General features: G+C 35.3%; 1 protein-coding gene across 2 annotated transcripts; it reads right to left on the bottom strand.

Annotated features, from left to right (window-relative positions):
* Positions 1-1,833: 1,833 nt before the first annotated feature.
* On the bottom strand, positions 1,834-22,129 carry LOC144354618 (uncharacterized). Of its 2 annotated transcripts, none has more exons than XM_085506381.1 (9): positions 22,020-22,129; positions 21,021-21,072; positions 19,180-19,204; positions 18,521-18,738; positions 16,659-16,791; positions 15,152-15,391; positions 3,045-3,283; positions 2,503-2,795; positions 1,834-1,913 (listed from the first exon to the last, which is right to left on the bottom strand). In XM_085506381.1, the coding sequence occupies exons 2-9, from the start codon at positions 21,069-21,071 to the stop codon at positions 1,904-1,906; spliced, it is 1,209 nt and encodes a 402-aa protein (XP_085362507.1). In that variant the 5' UTR covers position 21,072; positions 22,020-22,129; the 3' UTR covers positions 1,834-1,903. The 2 variants fall into 2 exon arrangements, with proteins under 2 accessions (XP_085362507.1, XP_085362506.1); XM_085506380.1 differs by lacking the exons at positions 1,834-1,913; positions 2,503-2,795; positions 3,045-3,283 and adding exons at positions 12,888-13,123; positions 13,826-14,118; positions 14,382-14,620.
* Positions 22,130-22,428: the final 299 nt, after the last annotated feature.

Below are 22,428 nucleotides of genomic sequence, written 5' to 3'. Positions count from 1 at the left end.
TCTAGTGCCATATCTCTGACTTGCTTTGACTGATTATGTTCAAATTTTAAATATTCATTATACATCATGTTATAGATAGACAGATATATTGGTTTGACGATCCTATTCAAAATGGCCGAATGGTGGTCATTTTTGTGTTAACAATCATCAAATATCATTTCTGGCCTTTATGTTCAAACTTGGTACATACGTTAGACATTAGGGATTCCTGATGCATGCCATTTTAATTTTTTCAGATTGGATTCAAAATGGCTGACTGGCAGCCATTTTGTTTTAATGAATGAGCTTCTAGAGCCATATCTCTGACATGCTTGAATGATTATGTTCAAATTATATATATTCATTATACATCATGTTATAGATATACATATATACATGAATTCAAAATGGCTGATTTTGTTTTAATTAAAGGCTGTTCTAGAGCAATATCTCTCAATATGGACAAGTACTCATTTGACAATCAGATACAAATGTCAATCATTTTAACGTTAAACAATCATCATAATCAGATTCCTGACATGGTTATATTCCAGCTATATTATTATAAACAAAACTATATATCTTAATTTTGATAACTAATGGGGACTGCGCCATGCATGGCTTGTTCTTTGAAGTATTTGCTATAATACATACAACATATCAATGTGTTAGAGAAGGGCACAAAGAAACAGTTCGCCACTTATACAAGGAAGTAGATGTATTTTTGTGGTGAAGATAAGAAAGACTCGTTTTATGCAACCATAAAATTAGTGTTTGGTTTTATGACTGAACCTTTTGAGTTCGACCTGGAACTCCACTGCTCTGAACACAGCCAGGTGTTAGTAATTTAAAAATTATTTTTATTTATTCAAGACAAAACTATTTGCCAACAGAAAGGTCAAGTGAAAGATGGACGGTATACCAGTTTTTTTCAGTGGTGTTTCTTAGATTAAAAAAATTAAGTGATGATACTATGACCCTTTCTGGTGTTTTAACATAAGTACACATTTCTTGATTTGTCAATACAAGAATATAATCTACAATCATCACTTTGACCAGAAGATAAATATAGCAACCCACCTGATGCAGTCACATGCTACTGTAAAATGACTAATTTCACTGGGTTTAAATTTCACTGATTTCAGGCATATTCAGTGGGTGTTAAATTTACGGTTTTATCATTTAGATAATGTGCTAAAATTTACTTATTCACTGGGTTTTAATTAAGCGCATACTCCAGTCAGCAAAATTAAAAACCAACATTAAAACCCAGTGAATAATTTACCCCTTTACAGTATGTGCCTGAGTAGTGCATATGCCATTTGAGCTGTATTTGCCAATAAACCATTTTATGAGAGTTACGCTCAGAATAATTCTTTAAATTGCTATATATTCATGAAAAGTACGACCAACCATTTTTTATGTTCAAGTTACAGACATAAATAAGCGATATTTTTTTTGATGTGTGATAACATGTTATACATACGATGTTTATTTGAAAACAGTATTGTTTTTGAGTTGACGTGTCATAAACAGTGAATCTATTTTAGACAGTTGGATGCTTCTACGGAAAGCCGAATTCTAACATAATATTTGCGATGATAAACGCGTTGGTATCGATCATGCACAATCCACCAATTCACTACGTTGTGTAGTGAAGAATTGTTGGAGTGACCATAATACGTAATTACGACCACACACATAACACATTTTGTCATTTATTTTATTATCTGCTGAAAAGCCACAAATAAACAGTGAGATAAACAATATCCCGGATTTTATGCCCAACACATACTCCAGATAATAAATAATAAGTACTTAGTTTATAAATCTACTATCTGTATGATTATACTACCAGCGTCAATAAGCATAAGCAATATTCGAAATCTTCGCCAATGTTTGAAGTCAGTTGTGTTTGTCTTCACTAATTACAGCTGAAAAGAGAAAATATGAAATTAAATTGAATGTTAAAATATGATATTTGCTACCCAGACACATATTTGGGATTGTGTAGCTTTATACATTATATGTATCACGGAAAAGTAACAACTTGGGTATCACGTGGGGATACCACGCGCTCATTCACAAATAACCGGGGAATCCATTCCACCTGCACTTACAGACTAACACAATATTTTATTTCGTTTATTATGCATCTATTTGTGATTGTTTGCATTGGTAAATTCGTTAAATATTGTCTTTCAAACTTAAATTTCAAAAGCCAGCAAAGCATGGTCCATATTTCCTATCACGTTGGAGTAATACTGTATTACCACCTATAGTGTGCTTAGATGCCTTCAAAATGGATATTGGTGGATGCAACGAGTTTGAAAACTACCTAAAAACGCATGCGCAGGTGGCCATAGCGTCATTGTTTACAAACAGGCATCTACCTATGAGACTTTGCGTTATCGTGTGTTGTTATCGTCACTTGGAACTCAATTCCCGCGCGTGCGCAGGTGACGACCCTCCCGCCTTAACATACTGCAGTCGACACTTTGTTCAAAAAATACATTTTCTTACCTTCCTGGTATCTCCCAGCTGTTACCAAAATCCTCAAACTTGGTAGTAAATTTCCCATCTGACTTCTTCAAATCATTACTGCTAAACCCATCAGCGTCGCCAAGCATACCGTACACATTACCATACATCCGGGTATCATCGAGTCGGATCTTTATTTTGTGCTGTCGTCCGTTCCATGTCAGCATAAGCTTTGGTTTTGTCATTTTAACATAAACGTTTGTTTTATCAACATCAACATTTCCGTCTCCATTTCCGATAACAGCTGACGTGTTCTTGAAGCGCTTACCATTGATCTGTAGGGATAGTGATCAATAATGTATTATAGAAACTTGTTCGAAATCAAGATTATCAATATTAAAAAGTATCAAAATCAATATTAAGACGTATCTATTCTTGTTAGCATATTTATTTTGTTTTTTCATATACATATTTGATTTCAAAAACTCTATACAATAATGATATCAAGATTATTAAAACGCTAAAAATACAACGAAATAGTACTTGTGTGTTCAACGTTTTTAAATTTACAATAGACACTCTACCTGGAATGAATTATCTTGGTACATCTTCACAACAAGAGCGCCCTCTACGAACAAACTGATATCCACCATTCTTGTTGGTGGTTGCCGCGGATTATGAACGCCACTGAAATTTGCATTGACTTGGAATGCTGGGAATGTTACGTTATCACTACTTTTTGTGAGAATGTACGAGCAATAACCTTGAAAGTTGAATTTCAACCCATCAAATGTTCTGATATGTGGATCTTCACAACCTTGACCTATGTAGAGTTGAAAGTAACTATTGATACTGATTGATTGGCAACAAATTCTAATATGTATTTGAAGAGATGTTTTCAACCTATACCTATACGAGTGCGCTATGCAACACGCTTGCACAAACGAAATGAATACTATGTTTCGGAGCAACACATTTTATTACTATACCTTGCATGATGAAGTCCCGTCATCATTATCCCAATATTCGGCTTGTTTATCGTGCCGTGGTTGCAAAATCTCATTATCCGTAAAATCGTTCAGTTCATTTAGTGCACCATCCCAATCCTGTGCGGTAATTAATCCCCAGAATGTTGGCGCTCCATTAAGCCCATACTGATAATATATAGAAATGATAACAGTTCGTTGAACACGTGTCAAGGCCTCAAATTTCTTCAGAGCAGGATTTCCTAATTGCGTATGTTAAAATACAAAACATTACAGTTAAAATCTTACTCCGTTCATTAAATTCATGCCATTGTTCACCATGGCCGCTCATCAACTTAAGTCTTCACATAATCTATCAAAAAACATGTGTGTATGTACATGCTATGTATGCTCAATATCATTAAAACGAAACACCATTAATATGAAGACATAAACTATGTCTCAGTAAGAATTTTTTGAATTGTCATCTGTAAAAAATATCACAACTTATGATCTCACATGCTTGCTTTTATGACGTGAAGGCGAGCGAAAAACTCGCACTCCTTTGTACTTTTCAAATTTCCAGCGTTATTTATGTATGTTGTAATCAACAAATTCGATTGAATAAATGGTTATTGTTTGCAGTGCAACTCACCATTCACGGCGTTATTATATCTGCTTGTAATATCCTCGCAAAATTTATTCAACACTTTCACACTTAAATCTTTTGCTTCTTACTCGGTCAAAGTAAGTGGCGATTCGTTGAGTTTGTTGACGGCATCTGTTCCCTATGATGATGATAAATGAAATAATGGTTGAATGTGTTTGTGGGAAGGGAAGTGTCTTAATAGTCATGCCAACAGAGAGAAACAATATGGATGTGTAGCAATTATGTTATGTGTTTTTCCTAGTATACTAAAATTGCTACCCAACACAAAAACGTTTTACGCCGTAGCTTCCAATTGGCATTGCAACAAATAGTTCTCTGTGTATGTCTTGAGTCGGTTGCAAATTGCTTCTCAAAATAACTTACTGACACAGAATCAAGCTACAATACTATGAGGTTATTACGAGAATATTTCAAAGTGTGCACGAAGGCAGTACAGCTGGACTATCAACCGACGCGCTGCGGAGGTCGATGAGCGGCGTACTGTATATTTGGAATTCGAATTCCCTAATGATGGAAATAGGATGAAAATACCCCGTAAAATACCGCAAAATTACGGCACGCGGTAACTTATGGCGTTACTGTGACAGATGTATAAAAATATTTTTTATATTATATTTAAAGGAGGAGGGAATGCAAACATGGTCTAATTCATTGTTTGTTACTTTCTCTACAATAAGCATATAAGTGAATAATCAGCCAAAGATCGCAATCATTTTGCAATATAATCTACCCTCGAAATCTTAAGACCGTCAATGCAGTAAGAATATTGTACAATGCGACTGCGAGCCTGATCCAAAGAAATCGGTGTTCACCTGATTGTTTTTAAAGGGGAGTAGTTGCTGCTGATTAAATTACAGTTGAACGAAATCATTACACTTCACTCAACATAACACATGAAGCAAAAAAACAGGTTCTGGGATAACAAAAATGTTTAATTTTGATGAAATTTTGGCATATAGTTGGTCGTCATTCCGGCGAATCAGATCGTGAAACGAATAGACTGCACGTGTATCGTAAGATGTATTTGATAAGTTTGAATGTGATCGGTCTAGGCATGTCGGAGATAGCGGTGACAAGTATTGGTAATGCATATGTGCAAAAGGTATCGGGCAATTTGATGTGCACATGATTAGTTAATAGCTCATCCACATTTCTTTAAATATGAGCAAAATTTGCAGTCCGTAGTAAATTACATTATTACATATAAATTGAATTCGTTCAAAATTGATGAGGTCTCATTACAGACTAATATTTAATCCAAATTTCTTCATCTGTGCGCACACTATCCAGTTATTAATACTAAGTGTGCATCCACAACCCATCACTTCTGCATCACTTCTAATCTATATGAAAATCTTCATCGTTGAATTACGTTGAGATGATTACAATGTTGTCAGTTAATGTGTATCACTGTCACAGAAAACATGTTCGAGATAGATCTGTGCCAGGGGGGAGTGCGGTAATTTTGAATTCTAAATCTACTCAAACTACCTGATTTGCGTAAATTATGGAACGTAATAAAATGCATTCTTTTTAGTTTAATATTTCTAGACTTCAATACTGTGGATAAAATTTCTTTCACATTGCACACACAGTCATGAATATTTTTCACAACACGCATGCAATAAAACACAGACTGAAAACAATTTTCAACTTTGAGCTGTTCACACGTCCCATGGTAACAGTCAGTTATTATTTTTTCTGTAGATGGTCCAGTAAATGGTGATGCCAGTCTCCGAATGACAGATAGAATAACATTCGGTGTCTCAATGTCATTAATAGCTGCATTTATTCTTTTGTTTAAACGATAAAATACGCATAAAGAAGCCGTGTATCACAGCAAATGTGTGTGAGATGTATTGAATTTCAATTGTGTTTTCCGTTTGCGCTATGGAAAACAGTACAATGTCAATGGATTTGATTTTAAATATGTCACTACTCTTACTCTATTGGCCTGTCGTTTTGAGTATCGGACTGATTTGAATCTTGAAGTTCGAACTACATACAACCAAAAATATTAAACAATCACCATTTGCAAACATACCAAACAGGTCAATGAACGTCATTGGCAATAGTGTCATCTCGTGTGTAAATATACAGTAAAGCCTAATTTAAATATGAACCCTTTTCGAAAATCACTATTTAATTAACTGGCACATATAATATTGAATATATTTTACACTAATCTTACCTTAAGTCCAAAATAGGGTTTCAATTTGTCAATAACATTTTGTGGTACTCCAATTCCCTTAAAATAATCTTCATTTTTACTCCCAAGGTCAACCCCACGTCCGATAGTAACTCCACTATTTGCTATTGGCTGACCATTTTTTGTAGGTACATAACCATCTGTTCTAAAGCCTTCTTCTTGTTCAAGAAAATTTATGTCAAGTGTATCACTACAACTATCTATAGCATAACAATTTAAATACACATTAATTAACATGCATCTACCAATTCACATAGATATTTTCAATGTAAATATACTATTCCCTCAAGATTACTAACAATAGAGTAATGCGCGTCAATTATCCTATTCTAGAAATGAATAAACTACCTGGAGGCGAACAGGTTCATAATCCATCCTGTGGCATCACCTTGTCTGGCATGCATATGCTTACTGTTCTTTTTTAATCACGTGCTAGCCATTAACGGAGTGTTGTTTAGTGAATACAATATTTTATGAATTCTAGGCTGCCATTGAGTGACCACAATGTTAACTGTGTAAATTGTGTTTCATAGCACAACCATTTCTACAAAGTGACTGTGCTGACTGGACGTGTAGGCACAATCGGGTAAGTCCACATTAAATAGGATTATAAATCATTTGTCATTACTTAAAACATCTTAAAGCATAACTGTGTCTTTAAAGTTCAACAAACACAGTTCAAAGTCACAGTTTGTTGTATGTATGTAGTACTATGAACAAACTTAACACACATAAAGTTGGCTTATTCAAAAATGGCGGTCTCATTGCATTTTTCATATATAGCCTAGAACTAGAGACTCCATAAATTCCATAGCCGTAATACTTTGACAGGAATCTGTGCATACGTCTGAATTTTATACACTAAAATGCCAGCACACCTTTCTCACTATCTTATATAACAATCTTGTTCAGTTTCTGTTTTACCTTTGCATGGTTCCTTGGCCATCGCCTGTAGAAACAAATAAATAAATATAGAATAAATCCAACATCCGCGAGTGAAGTAGAAATAGCTAACCCAACCTTATATCTTTAAAACACGAGTATACAATATAAACCATATACAGAGATCACTATTAAATATAAAAGTAAGGAAAATGCGTCTTCTTACCCCACACAAAAACAACATTGTCATTGCCAACAATAATGTACGTTGCCACATCCTGAAATAGAAATTAAAAGAAACAATATTCAACCAAGGACAGACGAATTTATCAAATACGTAAATTAGTTCGACACCTCGGTGCGACTCTTTGGAGATATGTATGCACTCTGTCACTGTGTCCCTCTGAATTTTCTGAACGATGATTTACTCAATGAAAATTTTAAAAAATAACTATAAAAAATGTAGAAGAATAGATAAACTTAATCTTAACCCCCTTCAAACGCATTGATTTTACTAAGTTTCCAATGCACAGTTGTATAAACACTCTACAAAATATATTTCGGCTGAAGACAACTAAGTATCACACACAGGTATTTTTATAGCGATACCTTGCCTTGCTCGTAACGAAAAGAAAGGTTTAGGCAGTTTATCTGTTCCGCAAAGTCCATCACCGTTGCTCGACATCTATAAACATGGAACAAGTTTACAAAATCCTCCAGTAGGAGAAAATGTGTTGTATAAATCATTTCTTTCCGCACGACAATTGGTTGGTATTACTCTAACTACCATAATTTGGTGTGCTTCAACTGTTGGATCACATTAGCTGCGTTTTGTATTCATATATATTTTCTTGGGGACATTCACTAGATCAGCATAAAAATGAAGATTGAATGAAATGCATATATTGTAAACATAGCTAGCTAATATTGAATTACTAACACACGTTAAACTTAATGTATATAACATAGATTCACCTACCTGCTATGCTTAACAATTCTGTAGAATTATACGTAATATACGTGCTCATAGATTGAGTACTTATGTAATGTGGCGTGTATGTCGTATAGATATTTATAGAAATATTTCAACCAATCAGTGTGTCGAAAGCTGTGAAAATTTACTTAAGTATTTCAGATTCACAACCTCAGTCTGAATACTTTGATATATCATTTTACCGCCTTCATACCTGCCTAGTGATATCACATGAACGCACGCCGTCAGTTTGTGGCTTGTTTGATAACTTTATTGTAACGCGCTACACTCACCGTGTGAGATGTTATACATAGTTTATATTATGCATCGATTATTAAATTAACTGAAAATATTGTTTTCATATTTAATGAGGTTCACAAAACTTATGTAATCCAGGAGTTGACATACCAGGGAATGCGCCAGTAATTAAATATCTAATAGGCATAGTAATAGGCACAAATCTAGCGAACGGCTGTTATGCAGTTTACATTATTATCCCTGAAACCAATCCTTAAATCGTCTCATTTACATTGGGACAACATTCCCATCTACTCTTGTCGCATCAAAACAACTTAAGTGATAAAAGTAATGGGAGCTAATTATTTTTAGATTTACTGTAGATACATTAGACTACATGGCCTACACTTAAAACACAGTCTGAATACATGTAGTGTTGTATTTTGTTCTGTTTTTTTGCTTAAGACGCAATCTCCCTAATTGTATTTGTAAACACGTTAATTGGGACTCTATTTGGATTGATTTGGTTATTGTGGTAGTAAAATTCGGATAGGGCAATAGCGACAGCAAACAATAATGCCGTTGTTTTGACTGTCAGCTGGCAAATAGCAAATAATCTTTAATTTACCGTTTCGTGTGCAAAATGTCATTGACACCGTAATTGTGCAATGTTGAGACCTCGATAATATAGCTGGTACAAATCAGGAGTATACATTCAACGCTCATTGCAAGTTAATGTCATCCACTATCTTGCAATAAAGAGCCCTTAATTTTGCTGGTTTTGATAAAGTGATGAAGAATACGAGAATAACTGGTTTTGGCGTGTAGTGGTAGAGTGTCCTTGTTATTGGGTGTAAAATAAAGAGTAAATTGGTTGTTAATTGGTTCCAGCGATTGGTTTAGTTATAGTAAAAATTGGTTCTTTATTGTCTAGAGCTGTGAAAGGAAATATTTGTAATCCCATTTGTATTACGGTATACCTGTTTGTTGTGAGAAGTAAGACATAGTTTCTTCGTGGATTAGTTTCTTTAATTATTTGGCTGGTTTCGGTGATTAGAGGATGCAGTGCATTTGGAGACAGGCTTACTGACGGAAACCTGGCCAAATATGAGCAGTGAGTATATGGGACAACTACCGATTTTATTAGGTTGACTGTCATTGTGATCAATATGTTTGATCGATTATCATGCCAACAAAATCATAGTCTCCGTTGTGGGTGGATCCGTGTTTATACACATAGGACGGGTGACACGAATCTGACAGAGCGAACATTAGCCGTAACTAATATTTTGTAATCAATCGCTGTAAAAATATACATCCACTTCACTGCCTCCCCCAGCCCCGTCTGCCTAGTGGAATCACACTAATGCACGTCGTCAGTTGATGGCTTGTTCGATACAATCAACCATCTCACGAAATTCACGAGTGATTTTCATTTTACTGTTGTTGCAAACAGTTGTTAGCAAATGACAGTGTGTCGTTTGGTATTCTACGAAAACATTGATGAGTAGATATTGTCCTACTGTTTTGCTGGTCCGTGGAAAGGGCTCAGGTACCCGGTGAACTATAAAAATTTACCTAGGCCAGTGACAGAGGAAAGAGTGCAAAATAAACAAATAACTATGATTTTAAAATCGACTCCACAATAGTGATTACTCCACTGTCCACTGATATATAATTATTTGTGAATTCATCACACTCTAATGATCAAAAGCCTTCACCATATGGTACAAAACACACTTTAGTTATTAATATATCGTTTACAACATACTTAGAAAGACACGAGTGAAACAGAAGTATTTTTCTTGAAATCCTTATTAAATTATTAACCCCGAGTTTCATAATAAAACTAACAAATATACCTACATAACGGCGATTAACGGCTTTCAAGGGAAATAATAAAGGCTATAATATCGTCGCCAGTTGTGGAAGATTTTCACAGAGGTTTTGATTTGTGCAGTCTACATGGCTAGGTGCATGTCCCTGTCTGGAACAATACTCAAGATACTATAGTTGTGCATATTAATCAGGTCACATGTTGATATATGGTCATCCGATAAAATAGCCATATCTCTTGTACAATCATTACTGGTTGCATGTTCCGGCCTGCAACAGTGCTTGCTTTATTGCATATTAATGAGGTCATATTATATAGCAAGCTTATACGGCAATCTTTTAAGTTAGTCATCTCTTGTCCAATGTCATCATTATGGTAGTGGTTGCATGTTCTTATCTCCAACTGTGCTTGAGATGTTACAGATTGGCATATTAATGATGTAACGTGTATTTTTATCCTAATATTACTGATTGCATGTTCCTATCTGTAACAGTGGTTTAGATATTGCAGATATGATTATTATTAAGTCACATAAAATATGTCCATATACTACACAATGCTATGATTTGTTCTTAAACAATCCAATTAAAATTAGTTGCTACTCCCTATCTTAGTGTATTTTGTATTGCTCATTCAGTATACAGTGCACACTGGACGCTTCCTCTTCCCAAAATAAATTGCATATTATGAAAAAATACAATAAATTGTTCGAAAATCTTATTCTCCAGATCAGCTGTTTTTGTGACAATTTAAAACTATGAATATCATAGTACTGATTGTAAGCCCAATTTATAATGATTAAATGTAGATTGGTCAAGATTTCGTTGAAACCCGTGTTAGATTCGAGAGGGGAGGAAAGGTTTTTTTTGTCATTTACTGACTGACTGACTGACCATTACTATCTGTTTATATGCAGATTTTCTTTTTTACACAGTCCTGACATTTTGGAAGGCAGTCAGTTATCAACCTAAATTTTAATTGCGTCCGTACAATGTAATTCTGTCAACAGTTGTGATGTTATGATTTGAAATTTAATACAGAGGACTGCAAGCCCACCATATTGTTCACATATACTGCATTGTTAAATTTGTTGTAACTTTGAGCAGAAGCGCCCATAAACCGAGTATACTACACCTGTCATTATTGTAAACACATACATGTAATAAAGCAAACATGATTCATCTAAAATACCGTATATGCTGTATTAAAAGCGCATACATTTTAATACGTAAATTAAAGAGGTTGTTACGAGCAAACTAAGTAATATTTGCTATGCTTCAGCATACAACTAACACAACATTGGGTTGATGTGCGATTTCACTAAAAATGTGTTTTTCATAGAGCAAATGCGTTTGATAAACGATCAGCAAGGATACATTACGTATTACACAGAGTTGTTGTGAAAAAATACCAGCAATTGGCAAAATACATGTTTTTGTTATACCATGTCATAAAAAGTACTTTCTTTCAAATTCAGTAGATAAATACCCAGAATGCACTCTTCTGTTATGCAAGTTGAAAGCACCGGCCTCTTAATGAGGTAGGCAAGGACGTCATCATCCGTGATGTTTTAACGAAAAAAATCGAACAATCGTTGTAAATATGACTGAAATTTTCATTTCTATTTGTTAATTCCTATACATACTGAAAGAATCAGAGAAAAACACCAAGGATTTATAGCATTATAAAACCAGTTATGTATGGTCGGATTTTGTTCAAACTTGTTACAAACATTGGACAATGCGGAACGCCAATGCACGTTCAACTCTTTGAACACTGAATACTCAGTTTTATAATCCATTTATTTTTTAGAACATCTTCAACTATTACGAGATGTTATGTCGCTGGGTAGTGTAATAGTATTCTATGAGTATTTGTTAATAAAAATATTGTTCTTCCTGCACATTCTAGCACTTTGAAACCAGTTTGATACTTTCAATGTTTTATAAATGTCCGATTTACCAGTAAACATTTTGGGTTCAAAACAGCGAGGTTGACTAGGACACTTACTATTTGAACAAACTAAATGAAAATCGAAAAGTACATGGTTAATACAATTAGTCATGGCAAAGATTGGTGTAACAAGAATAGACATATTCCCGGAATCTTAGTTCAAATTAGAAGGCGTGATAAAAAACCAAATATTTATAATCAGTACAACCAACTCAGTTAATTTGTCATCGGAGACAAGCATCAAGGTAACCATCAAATTAAAACTAATTTAATTACGTGCAGGTTACTGATCTAAATACGCAACACTCGAGATGGTAATTCACAGCCGCGGAAGAGCCTTGAAGTTGAAGAGCTAATCACGTTGCTAACAATTTGTTGATATCCGTTATTTTTTGTTATGTATGGTATTATGCCATACATGCGATAAAAGTGAATCCATTTCAGACAGCTGGTTGCTTCTATTGAGAGCCGCTACATGATCGGTAATGGGTATTGCAGGGAACTAAGAAAATATTTTGATCATATTGGGTGTGTTATCCATTATAATTCGTGAACTGTTTGCCTTCTTCAGTTGTCATGTTCATGATGTGGGCGGGCTGAATGATAAATCGGTACAACTAAGCTACGATCTGCCAATTCAGACAATTACTTAGCATAGTGTAACGGAGAATTGTGGCCATACAGACGTAAACATCCACACATTACACATTTTGCCATGTATTTTATTACCACCTGATAAGCGTAAAACCACAAATACGCAGTGAGATAAATAATAACCCGAATGCTACGCACAGCATGTAATCTAGATGATCAATAATAATGCTTTACTTTATCAATTCATTAACTGTATAATTGTTCTACCAATGAAATCTGCTTGAATAAGTGTACGCAAAATTCAACATTTCCATATCCGAGGTGTCAGTCATGTTAATTACAGCTGAAATGAAAAAAAAAACATATGAAATTAAATTGATTGTTAACATGAGATATTTGCTACCAAAAAGTGTATCAGAACACCATGCTTTCTGCAACTAAAAGGATTAACTAATGAATCTATCCAATCTTCATGTACAGGCTGTCAAAAAGTGACTAATGAAAATGTGAGCATGAATCCGTAGGTAGTTCTAATGACGCCCATATGAGTTATAAGGATGTGGAATAACGTTGTACTAGTCCAACTGTCCATAGTTATATTCACTCCTGTCGAGGAGTGTTTCAAATATCCATATGATGTCATAGTAATTTCTCATAAGAACCATCTCTTCGAGGTAAGGTGTTGTATGCCAAGGGGTATGTGGGCTTACAATCATCGCATCACGAGTGAACCCTAAATGGTTTGGAATTTATGTGCCAGATATGAAACCATTTATTGCCTCCCCCCTGTTTGTACTTAGATGCTTCTCAATGAAGCCTGGTGGATGAAGTTCCGAAAATCCCTAAAGACCCAGACTGTATTTGAAGCAGATTTAGCTTTGCGTGCAGCACCTAAACTGTTTTACCCAATTGGTGTTTGTTTCAGATTAACTGGTGTGCTTGCGAATGAAAGTTGCATTAACCGACTGATTGACCAAATAAATTGTGCAACTCAAACAATGACATTCAGGAATGCTGGGACCGTCAAAACTAAATTCCCACCCACCTTCCTGGTATCTCCCAGCTGTTACCAAAATCCTCAAACTTGGTAGTAAATTTCCCATCTGACTTCCTTAAATCGTTACTGCTAAACCCATCAGCATTGCCAAGCATACCGTACACATTACCATACATCCGGGTATCATCAAGACGGATCTTTATTTTGTGCTGTCGTCCGTTCCATGTCAGCATAAGCCTCGGTTTTATCATTTGAACATAAACGTTTGTTTCATCAACATCAACATTTCCGTCTCCATTTCCAATAACAGCTGACGTGTTCTTGAAGCGCTTACCATTGATCTGCAGGGATAATGATCAATAATGTATTATAGAAGCTTATTCAAAATCAATGTACAAATGTATATTAATATGTAAATAATTTTGTTAACATATTTGTTTTTGTATTGTTATTGTTAATAGAAATATTTGATTTCAGAAGCTCTATTACAATATTGAGGTCAAGATTATTAAAACGCTAACGCTAAGAAAACGACGAAAGTGTTATAGTTACATGGTCCCTACTTCAAAGTTTATAAAAATTACAGCATATGTTGACAGTTTACCTGGAATGTATTATCTTGGTACATCTTCACAACAAGAGCGCCCTCTACGAACAAACTGATATCCACCATTCTTGTTGGTGGTTGCCGCGGATCATGAACGCCACTGAAATTTGCATTGACTTGGAATGCTGGGAATGTTACGTTATCACTACTTTTTGTGAGAATGTACGAACAATAACCTTGAAAGTTGAATTTCAGTCCATCAAATGTTCTGATATGTGGATCTTCACAACCTTGACCTATGTAGAGTTAAACAAAATAAATAATTATACATTTTGACTGGTAATTTATTCTAGCGATACGTATTGAACTATACGTAGCGGGAATCAAATTATAACCAATAGCCAAATACTTGTATAACATGTGTGTTTCTAGGGACATCTCACATTATCGAATAGAGAATAAATCAATGCGCATCGTATAGTTTTAGCATGGCTTTCCTGTCGGAGTTGCAGTGTTTATATCACTAATGACGGACATGTGATTACTATGCAATTTCGTGTGGCATTTGTTGTGGCCTACGTGAGTCACTTAGGACGCCAAATTATGAGATTCCCGTCTCATGAATTGACATCTATACTTGTATCTCTTGGCATTTCCGTCTTAAACATGTTGTAAGTTCACACATATGTACATTTATTTGATGAACAAATTCAAGATGGTCAAATGGTGATAATTGCATTCTTCCATTATGGATTGGCTGGTCGTTCATTATTGTTCAAATATAATACTTAATTGTTATTGGGAATGTTATTGTTTACATATTTTACCTTCTTTGATGACAGTTCCATTATCGTTCACCCAATGTTCAACGACCTTATTGTGTAACCATTGCGCTTCGTCATTTCTCGCTATCTTGTTTAATTCATCAAGTGCACTGTCCCAATCTTGTGCGGTGACAAATTTCCAGAAATCTGGGGCCCCATCAAGTCCATACTGATAGTATATGAATATAATAACCGATCGTTGTATTAAAGTTAAGGCTTCAAATTTCTTCAGAGTAGAATTGCCTTATTAAATAATTAAGATTTTATTACAGTTATTACTATACACAATGTATTATGCAATGTTTACAGCAGCGGTTAGAATACACAAGACAGACAGGGAAGTGAAGGGATCCACAAGACAAGACAAAAGGATCTGGGCAGATAATATAGCAAAGGAAGCACAAGATGCAGCTGAAATGTGCCAAATAAAGACAGTGTATGAAGCAACCAGAAAGTTATGCAATGATTTTCATAAGTTTATAAGCTTATCATAAAACTTGCAAAGAAGGGAGACCTGACTAATTGGCAATTGGAGAGGTGTCACATTAATATTAGTGGTAGCGAAAGAGATGGGCAGAATAATTATTAAAACGATTGTAGGAGCAGTTAACAAGTTTTTCAGAAGCAGGTTTTTGCATGGGTAGCAGCACAACACAGCAGATATTTTTTTCAAAAAACATCGTGGAGCAGGCAATAGAATGGAATGTCAACATATGCTTCCTTTTCATATATTTTGAAAAAGTTTTTGATAGCGTTGGAAGAGCAACTCTGTGGGAAATCATGCGTCAATATGGAATTCCACCAAAGCTGATCAAAATTTAAAGGCAATGTACACTGGAAGCCAGTGTGTGGTTATGGATGATTGGATTATGAAGAAGACCACAACAGCTAGGAGTAATGGGGTCAGAGGAAACTTTATAGACGACTCAGATTTCGCTGACAATATTGCTTTGCTATCCAACACAAGAAGCCAGGTGCAATCATTTAAATATGCAAGCAAAATCAACTGAACTGAAAATTAACATGGACAATACTAACGTGATGAGATCGAATTCAAAATGCAGAGAGCCAATTCTCATAGAGCAGAAGGAAATAGAGGAGGTATAAAAGTTCACTTACCTTGGAGCAACAATCAGCAAAAATAGTGGTGCAAGAGAGATTATGAGGCAAAGGATCGGAAAAGCCTTGGGTGCCTTAAACAAGCTATCCAAGATTTTGAGGAATGGACAATTAACAAATTCAAATGAAAATTTTTAAGTCAAATGTGATTAGCGTTTTATTTCATGGATGTGAAACATTGGCAATAACCAAAGGCGATGAAGAGAAACTGGAAACATTCCTACACAAAGCATTGAATGAATATTGAAATTTTACACGCCAATGATTATAACAAATGAGGAACAAACAATATTTGTTTACACGTGTTGTGTACGTCTTTATGAGTCCCATATTGCACAGGGCGCAGCGCTATATGTGTAGCACTGTAAATAACGTTCACAGCACAGCTCACCTTTCACGGCGTTGTTATATCTTCTTGTAATATCTTCGCAGAATTTATTCACCACTCTTGTACTTAAATCTACTGACTCATCATAGGTTAACACCAGAGGTGTTTCATTTAGTTTGTCTTCGGCTTCTTTTCCCTATAATTAATTCATTAATCAAGCTATTGACATTGTGATTACAATGTCTTTGACTTACACCGCTTTGTCTCACATAAGAATCTTGGTAATCATTAGAGTAAACACAATTCAGATAGCTCGAATAAATAACTATTATGAATAAAAGAAACACTTATTATCTTGCATAACAATATAATTGCCCACCCGTAATACCCTGTAGTGCATGTTAGAATGCTTTCATTATTCTGGAATGTTCGTCATATGTTCCATTCATTCGAATGCTTTTCTTTGTCATTGCACAGTGTGAATGAAGTGAAATAAAATCACGTATGTGAATACATCATTGATCTGTTAGATAACAGGGTTAGAACGAGAAAACCACAGCGTTTGCATCATACGCAATATTTTCTCTGAACTTTCACGGACTTACAATGAACATAAAAATAGGAGCATATTCCTACAGAAACGCCCGAATCTGATCACACAGTATAGTCAATAAGTTTGTCACTATACACTGATAGTTACGAGGAGGCTGACGATAGTCAACGACCTATTTGGGGTCGAGGTTCTAGTTTACTAGAACCAAATCATGTTGAAGACACACAGTTCGGTATAATTGCTCTGGTATAATTTGATTGCGCTCCTATGGAGGGACTGGAGCATGGTGCTTGAGGCTTTTTTATAAGCTGTGTATATATCTGTGTATGATGATAGTCTGTGAGTGTGACAATAAAAACAACTCAGGCATCGCAGAAATGCCCCTGTATTGAAGTGTTAGCAACTATGGATCATAAGGAAGGGCGAATGGGTGGTTCACCATAGTGATGAGGGGGATAATCCAATAACTTGACCAAAATAGTCTTTGTTAACATTATCGGTGAAAATTGCAGGAATACATATACGACGTGAAATACATCCAATGCCACTGCTGACTGTGCTGAATGTCACATACAACTCTATCTTGGTGTTCAGCGGTGTGGCAAATGTATAATTTATTTTGATCTGTGGTGAGATATGCCACTAGCAACATCTAGGAGCAATGTATAGGCGATAGTATTTTGCTTACCCTGATGTGCCTACACTCTAGTAGAATGTTGCACTGAGTGCACTAGAACAACTCTTTCCAACAATGTCACTAAGGGATGAAAACCGGTTCATCTTTTCTTGTTAAGGTTGCATATTAGATAGACCATTCCGCCCTGGATATAAGACCGGCAGTTCTGTTGAACGAGCTGAACTGTTTTCCAACTGATGTATGTAGTAGGCTGTCCCAGAGTTTCGAAATCTGCTAACCAATCATGTGTGCATCTCATCTGTGTCTAGAGTGTTCATCAATACTAAGTCGGATGCGGTGGAATGGGGCATGCCAACCAACATATAGTCAGAGATGGTCCCTCACAGCAGCGCTAGATGACACTCATCAGGCAAAAGTGTTGTTGGTGATTGTAGAATAATTTGCATTGCACAATGCCTGACAACAATTCGGAAAACTGCATTCCTGTTTACTAAAGGTAAATTGCTCTCACGATTTGCAATCGGATAACCAGACAGATGCAGTTAAATTTCAAGCAAAATTGGGAAGACTTGTTGCATCATAATGAAACACGAAATAGTAAATAATCAACATTCGCATACATATCAATGGAAATCATTGTCACTTGCCGTCAAACAAGCAAAACATTCCCCGGAAATCATTTTTTCATGTAATGCCATTTGAGGCATAGGGAAAAGGAATAAACACTAATCTCACCTGCAGACCAAGGTATGGTTTTAGTTTGTTAATAATAATTTGTGGCACTCCTATTTCTTTCAAATAATTTTCATTTATCCTTCCAACGTCAATTCCACGTCCGACAAGAACACCAATATCTTCTGGTAGCCTATCTGCAACCTCGGGTATGTAGCCATCCACTTCAAATCCTTCATCTTCTTGTAGCACATCTATGTCGAATGTATGTTCACAACTATCTATGGTATAACAAATTAAATGCAATTACGCGCAGTAGCTAATGGGTTTCAAGCTATTCACACGATATATTTATTTACAACAGTTTTATGGAATACATCTCATCTAATACCTATTGCATCACAGGTCCTATTTCTGCAGTAAACAGACTATCTTGAGGTGAGCAGACTGACATCCCACAATACATTCTGTAGGCACATCGTAAAGTATGTAATTCGCAATTCGTAATTACGTTCCTTGGCATTAACGGTGTGATATATACGACTGGTGAAAATTACTTGTTTTGTAATGGAAATAATGTACAAAAATAGACTTGCAACATGTCTAGACAGAAAGATTAACTAAAGACTAAAAAGACTAAATGCCATTCGCAAAGACTGTAAAATCCATTGTAATAGTAGTAGATCAAGTGATTCAATGTATTGTTCAATTTCGCTTTTTACCTTTGCATGGGTCCAGTGCCATCATCTGTGAAATTAAACAAATAGGAACAGAATGACTAATATTTCCAGAAAAAAATGAAAATCAGCAGAATGTAAATGGCAATTGAATGCATATTACCCTGATTTGATTTTAAAGATATATAAATTAGGTGCATCACTAAAATGTGTCAGATTCGGCCCAGTATTGTAAGCTTAGCTGATTCATTTACAAATTGAGATCATATCACCATATTTGAACAAATATACATTATTGAAGAATACGTTGCTGACATTTGTATTATTTAAACGATGATGTTTTATTATTTTGATGACCTGTGATCATGGATCGCGACTTATGTATTTATATCCAATCATCAGTTTACGTGTTCCAAAGCGTCTTTGCAGCCAATTTTATGTTTAATGATGAAATCCGTCTTTTTGACGATTTTAACTCGTTTTCATGCTTGTATGTGATTGGTCCTGTCATCATGTGATCATTTTCTATAAGTATAAAGTGGTTTGAATTAGCTAGTCTGCGTCCGTGATCATTACTCTCACGACCTGACATAAATCACAGGCAAAATCACCACTTGAAGGCGCTGTACCAGCATTGTAATGATCAGTAATTTGGTGGGGAACACATGTATATTGAAATGTGTTGAAGGCGGCATGTAAATAAGGAAAGTTCAGACAATGACTCAGCATAATGGAAATAAATTCAATATATTTTTGTTGCTTCCAAAAAGCTAATTCACAGTTCTAAAAGTATTCCTTCGTTTCTTGAGATCACGGTTAATTTTGTTTCATGACAAGCAACAAAGTAAATACACTACAAGATACAGTAAATATTCCAAAAGGTTATATAAACTGATAATAATTATCAAATGTATCCACATAGTGGCGCTGTTGCATTTCCACTCGCCGGGGGTTCAAATCAACAGACATTGTTATGAACGCAGGCATCTAAATACATCAACAACAGATGAAATACAACGTTTACATAACTAATGTAGTGAAAAAATTGTCATTGGTGAGAACGATTTCGGGTGTGTTAGGCAACAATAATTAATAAATAGCCACGAAATACACTTAATGTGTGTATTTTTAAGTCGTAATTTGGTAAATCCTGTTCGAAACTCATAAACAATAGAAAACAGCGTGAAGATCATCGCACAATATTAGACTCAGTACTCTAATGTAAAAATGCAAATGCGTACATGAAAGGAAGAACAAGTGCGAAATACTTGCATGGGTAAAAGCCATGTCATGTAATATTTTATATGTAACAGTGATTATTCTCAATGCGTATTTGCTGGTAACGATTAAATATTAATATTAGTCACATTACATATATCCTCCGTACGTCATAAGCCACTCATCACAATGCGTGAAACTATCTGTGTCTGTTCCATATATATGCGTATGGATTAATTTCGCCACGGATGTTATGTTTAGTTTATTAATTGTATGTTATTGCGGATATCAAAAATACATAAATGTATTCAAATAACTGGACATAGTTATATGCAAATGACAGAATAATATTTTAGGCAATGGCACAACTTTTCACAATGACGGAGAATCAGAAGAAATGTTATTGGTCATGTGACAATACAATCCTGTGATAGTGATGCAATGCTGAACTTTATTACTTTTTTCCATTATAACCCCCACATTTCGTAATGACGGCGCGGGGTGTTGTGGTGCATACTGAATAACTGTTTTAAATTATGCGAGTAGTGTTGTTTTTGTTTGTATACAGATTATCACATAGAACACTAACATACAATATGAACTAGATACAACATCATATGCAGCGATCAATATTACATACAAACATAAGCAAGAATGCGTCGTCTTACCCCATTTGAAATCAACGTTGTCATTACCAGCAGTAATGTCCATTGCCACATCCTGGAATAGAAATTGAAAAAAACAAAAACATTATTCAACCAAATACTGGGGAATGCGACGATTTATCAACTACTTCGATGCGTAAACATACTATGCACATTGACACTGCCATCGCGTTGTTTTAATGTTCATGAACGTTGATTTACTCATGATAAATTTCAAGGTACCCAAAACCCAACAAAAATGTAGTATTGCTCGAAAGTACACTAAATATTTTTTGTGTGCTCAAAAAACTATATTAAACTATGGGTTTATAGTTATTTGCCAGTACTATTCACTGTCTGTAATGCTTCACAATTACTGTTACGGGTTTCACCATCTGTGAAGCCAGATCTTGAGGGACTTTGCATGGCTATGCTGTGTGGCCAGGATCGACATGGACGGGTTTATGTACGTAATGAAATAGGTGGAATGTTTACGTTAATCGTCATTTTCGAATTTAGAGCACCTGACAGTTTGTCACAAATTTAACGCAACTGGTGGCCATACATACAAGCTATAAAAAACAAGTTGCATCATGATAGATAGTGATCCACGCCCTCGGCTGCGCCCATCCCTAATACTATAACCCCTTGCCCAAACTTTGTTTAAAACACAAACAAAAACTTAAAATTCGATTGTGTTAATGAGGTGGCTAGGAACCGTGCAATTATAACATGATAACGGTTATTAGGCAAAGAAGAAAATCAATGCCTAATCGCATATTGCTCTTAGTTAAATTGTATATAATTGTGCTTTATAATGGATATTTGTTTGGTCGATAATCAGATTTAATGCTGTTAAAAACATCTCAAATATAATGGTAGTGTCAATGTGTCAAATGTTAAGTCGAATTATGATGGAAATATGCATATGTATTATGATATAGACTGGGGGGAAATTCATACATCGCAAAATAGTAACACGTGTGAAATTCAGACATGATATATAATATGATGGATTCTTACCTGTAGACAACTGGTAACAATCCTGCACAATGTTAAATGTACGTTCTTACAGACTGATTGAATAATTCTGTGACATGGCAGCGCTAGATGCTGGGTATGGGTAATTGCACTAATCGCTTATTGGCCAATCGGTGTGCCGAAAGCTGTATAAATATTTTCAATTCCCAACCCCAGTCTGAATATATTGATATATCATTTTACTGTTCTCCCTATCTGCATAGTGATATCACAAGAATGCACGCCATCAGTCCGTGGCTTTTTTGATAACTAAATGTAACTCGCTACATATTAGTTTGTACTAGCCATCGATTATTAATATGACAACTGAAAATATTTCCACACTAGAGGTGGTTCAAAAACCCCATGCAATCCAAAGGTTAACATACCAAGGAATCCGTCAGTAATTTAT

This window comes from Saccoglossus kowalevskii, chromosome 12, assembly GCF_978046115.1.
Source record: "Saccoglossus kowalevskii chromosome 12, keSacKowa6.1, whole genome shotgun sequence".
NCBI lineage: Eukaryota > Metazoa > Hemichordata > Enteropneusta > Harrimaniidae > Saccoglossus > Saccoglossus kowalevskii.
This window is presented reverse-complemented; position numbering and strand designations above follow the sequence as displayed.